Source organism: Lagopus leucura, unplaced genomic scaffold (genome assembly GCF_019238085.1).
Source record: "Lagopus leucura isolate 7727_CA_CO unplaced genomic scaffold, USGS_WTPT01 33184-0_obj-0_obj, whole genome shotgun sequence".
In the NCBI taxonomy this organism is placed as follows: Eukaryota; Metazoa; Chordata; class Aves; order Galliformes; family Phasianidae; genus Lagopus; species Lagopus leucura.
In genome coordinates, this window is record NW_024969283.1 from 1 (window position 1) to 3,123 (window position 3,123).

The window sequence follows — 3,123 nt, forward strand, 5'->3', positions numbered from 1 at the left end:
CCCACAACACCCCATATCAGCCCACAGCCCCACATGGCCCCAAACCTTGTGGTCCCCATCGCCATGAAGGTCCGCCAGCGCTGCGGGACAGACATGGGGCTCTTATGGGGTGTTATGGGGGGCATGGGGTGATATGGGGTGTTGTGGGGCTCTATGGGGCAATTATGGGGTGCTATGGGGTGCCTACGGGACTCTTATCGGGCACTATGGAGCACTTATGGGGCACTTTTGGGACGCTCCTCCACCACCCCACAACTCCGCCCCACAACCAACTTCTTCCCGTCGTGCCCCGCGCTCACCCATACACGTGCTGAACGTGCGCAGCCCGGACATGGCGTCATCGTGCGCCGCCAGCCACAGGGAAGAACTGAAGGGCAGGGAGGGAACCAAAAATGTCGCACCCGCAGAGCGCGGGAAAACGCCGCCAACAGCGCACCGCAGGGTGGCGTCAAAAAAGTCACAGGGCGGGGGGCGGGGGGAACACAAGACCAGAAGTGGAGAAGACCGGGAATGGAGAAGCCCGGAAATAGGTCCTTCCTTAGAGCAGCGGTCCGGCGCTTTCACTGCTCCCCCCTCATTGGTTCCCATCTCTTCGGTCCCCCCTCGTGTTTACACCCTTTCCTATTGGCCCCCCCCCCCCCCCCTCCTGGTCCTCTCGCCATCCCATAATACTCCCCTTTTAGGCTCCTCCCCCCATTCGCCTCCATTATATTGTTCCCCTCCCATCACCCCCTCACATTGTGCCCCCCCTCCCCATCCTTTTCTTTCCACCCCCCCGGTCCCCCTCCCCTCGAACCTTTCCTCCTCCAAGACCGCCATCTTTGGTTGCCGTAGCGACGCGACCGGAAGTGACCCCGGAAGTGGCGTCGCCCCTGTCGGTTGCTTAGCAACCGTGAGGCCTAGCGACGGGGAAAAGCCTTAAGAGCGGGGAGGGGATCCAGAGGGTCTACAAAGGGATTTGCGAAGGAGCTATGGAGTTCTGGGGGGCTCAATGGGGTCATGGGGGAGGGGGGGGAAGGAGGGGGTGGTGTCCCTGTGGCAGTTATAGGGAGATCGGGGGGGGCTGGGGGGTTTCCTAGAAGTCCCTGGGGGCCGAGGAGGGAGGTTAGGGAATCTGAAGGGTTCTATGGGGCCCTGGGGAAGTTCTAGGGGCGTTCTAAAGGGTTCCGAAGGGTCTTCATGGCGTTCTGGGATATGCGAAAGGGTCTTGCATAATCTCCAGAAGACTTTGTGGGTCTTAGGGAATCTTGAGGGCGTCCGAGGGGTTCTATGGGGTTCTGGGGGGCTGTATGAGAATTCTAAAGGGCTCTGGAGGGTGTCCTAAAGGCCTCTGGAGGTCCCGGAGAGCTCGCGAGGAAGTTCCGAAGCTTCGGAACTCTTCGGCAAGTCCCGGCGTTGAGATTGGGTACTTCCGGCAGCTCTCAGGCACTTCCGGCAGCGCTCGGCTGCCTCCGCCCCCACTGCTGATGCGCTCGGGTATCTCCGGCAGCGCTCGGGTAGTCCCGCCCTTTTCTCGACCTGGTCAGACTCCAGGTTCGGAAAATCACGATTTTTAAACATCTCCGATTAAAAATCGTGCTGAAAAAGGCGAATTTGGAGGCAGAAATAGGGCTGCCCGGCCTCGAAATGAGAACCTGAGCAGAAAAATGAGGGTTTTGGACCAAGAAATGAGAATCTGAAAATTCAGGGGGTTTGGACCCACAAAAGAAATTTTTTAAGTTCAAAATGGGGCATTGGGCCCCAAAGTGGGGATGGTGAGAACAATTCCCACCATCAAAACCCCCAAAACCTCCAAAACCCCCAAATCGTGCCAGAATGGGGGCAGTTTGTTGCCTTCAGGAGTTGGTATGAGGATACCTAGAGAGGTTCCAGGTCCTGCAGTGGTGTTCTGGGACAAAAAATACGGATTTGGGTTAAAAACTGATGCTTTGGACCTTAAAATGAAAACCCACAACCCCCAAAAATCCCCAAAAACCTCAAAAACAACCAATTTCTGCCAGGATGGATCAAATTTATTGCCTTCAGGACTCCCTGTGAAGTCGCTTCCAAAGGTCCTCCAACGACGCTCCGCGCCAAATCCACGGGTCTGGGTTAAAAACCGAAGCTTTCCACCCCGCAAACTGTCGACAAAGCCCCCACAGAGACCCCGAATTGGCCAGCAGGGGCTCCGTTTATTGCCTTTAGGAGTTGGCGTTGGGGCCCTTCTTCTTGCCAAAGGTGGGCACCACGTTGACAAAGCGCCGGTTGTACTGCATGCGCCGCTTGGCACGGCCCGTCTTCTTCTTCTTCTTCTCCTGTTTGGCCACCTGGGGGGAGGGGGTGGGTTTTTTTTGGGGGGGAGGGTCAGTGGGGCACTCCTCTCCCCCCCTCACCCCCCAAAATCATCCCACAATGCTCACCTTTGGGGTTTGCCCCCTCACTTTGCCAGCGCGGGCGAGCGAGCCATGAACTTTACCTGAACACAAAAGATGAAGCATTGAGACGACCCTGCTCGTTAAGTTAATTAAGATGCCCCACTAACGAGCTCCCCATCGCCATACGTACCCCCCAGCAGCCGGGCAGCCACTTCCAGAGTGGAGAATTCGGGAACACCGCTGTGCTCCAGCACGGCTCCATCCTCCAATGGGCTCCCGCCAAAGAGCAGCACTTGGTCCTCCGGAGCGATGGATTCCAGCGCCGCGATCCGCTCCTAAATTGGGGGGAAGAATTGAAGCAGGGGCACCCCATGGATTTTGGGGGTCAGAACCTCCCCCACACGTTGCCCCCTCCCCCCTTTTCTGAGGGGTCTCACCTTGATTTGGGCGACGGTCTCAGAGGAGGAGACCTCGATGGTGTGGAGGCTTTGGGCGCGGATGAAGAGCTGCATGGTGGGGAGGGGGCTGTGGGAAAGATGGAGGGGGAAAGTGGGTTAGGGGACCCCCCCCAAATTGAGGGGGACACCAGAAGAGAGAGCATAAAATAATGGGAAAACTGAAAATAAGAAGAAATATTGCCACCCCCTCCCCCCAAAAATGAAGGTAGGAGCAAGGAGCTGCATTGCGCTCCACAGACCCCCCAAATCCTCACAGAGCACCCCCCGATACCTAAAGAACCCTCAAAAATCCAAAGACCCCTCCAGAGACC

The 3,123-nt window shown here is 57.3% G+C and overlaps 1 protein-coding gene and 1 long non-coding RNA gene across 2 annotated transcripts; both read right to left on the reverse strand.

Moving 5' to 3' along the window:
* Positions 1-20: 20 nt before the first annotated feature.
* Positions 21-998, reverse strand: LOC122194094. Its single transcript, XR_006183043.1, has 3 exons — positions 797-998; positions 300-367; positions 21-80 (listed from the first exon to the last, which is right to left on the reverse strand). It is a non-coding gene; the product is annotated as an uncharacterized LOC122194094 (long non-coding RNA).
* Positions 999-1,990: 992 nt separating this feature from the next.
* FAU (FAU ubiquitin like and ribosomal protein S30 fusion) lies at positions 1,991-2,908 on the reverse strand. Its single transcript, XM_042895011.1, has 4 exons — positions 2,792-2,908; positions 2,545-2,689; positions 2,400-2,455; positions 1,991-2,306 (listed from the first exon to the last, which is right to left on the reverse strand). Exons 1-4 carry the CDS (start codon positions 2,864-2,866, stop codon positions 2,181-2,183), a joined length of 402 nt encoding a protein of 133 aa, XP_042750945.1. The 5' UTR covers positions 2,867-2,908; the 3' UTR covers positions 1,991-2,180.
* Between the last annotated feature and the right edge of the window lie 215 nt (positions 2,909-3,123).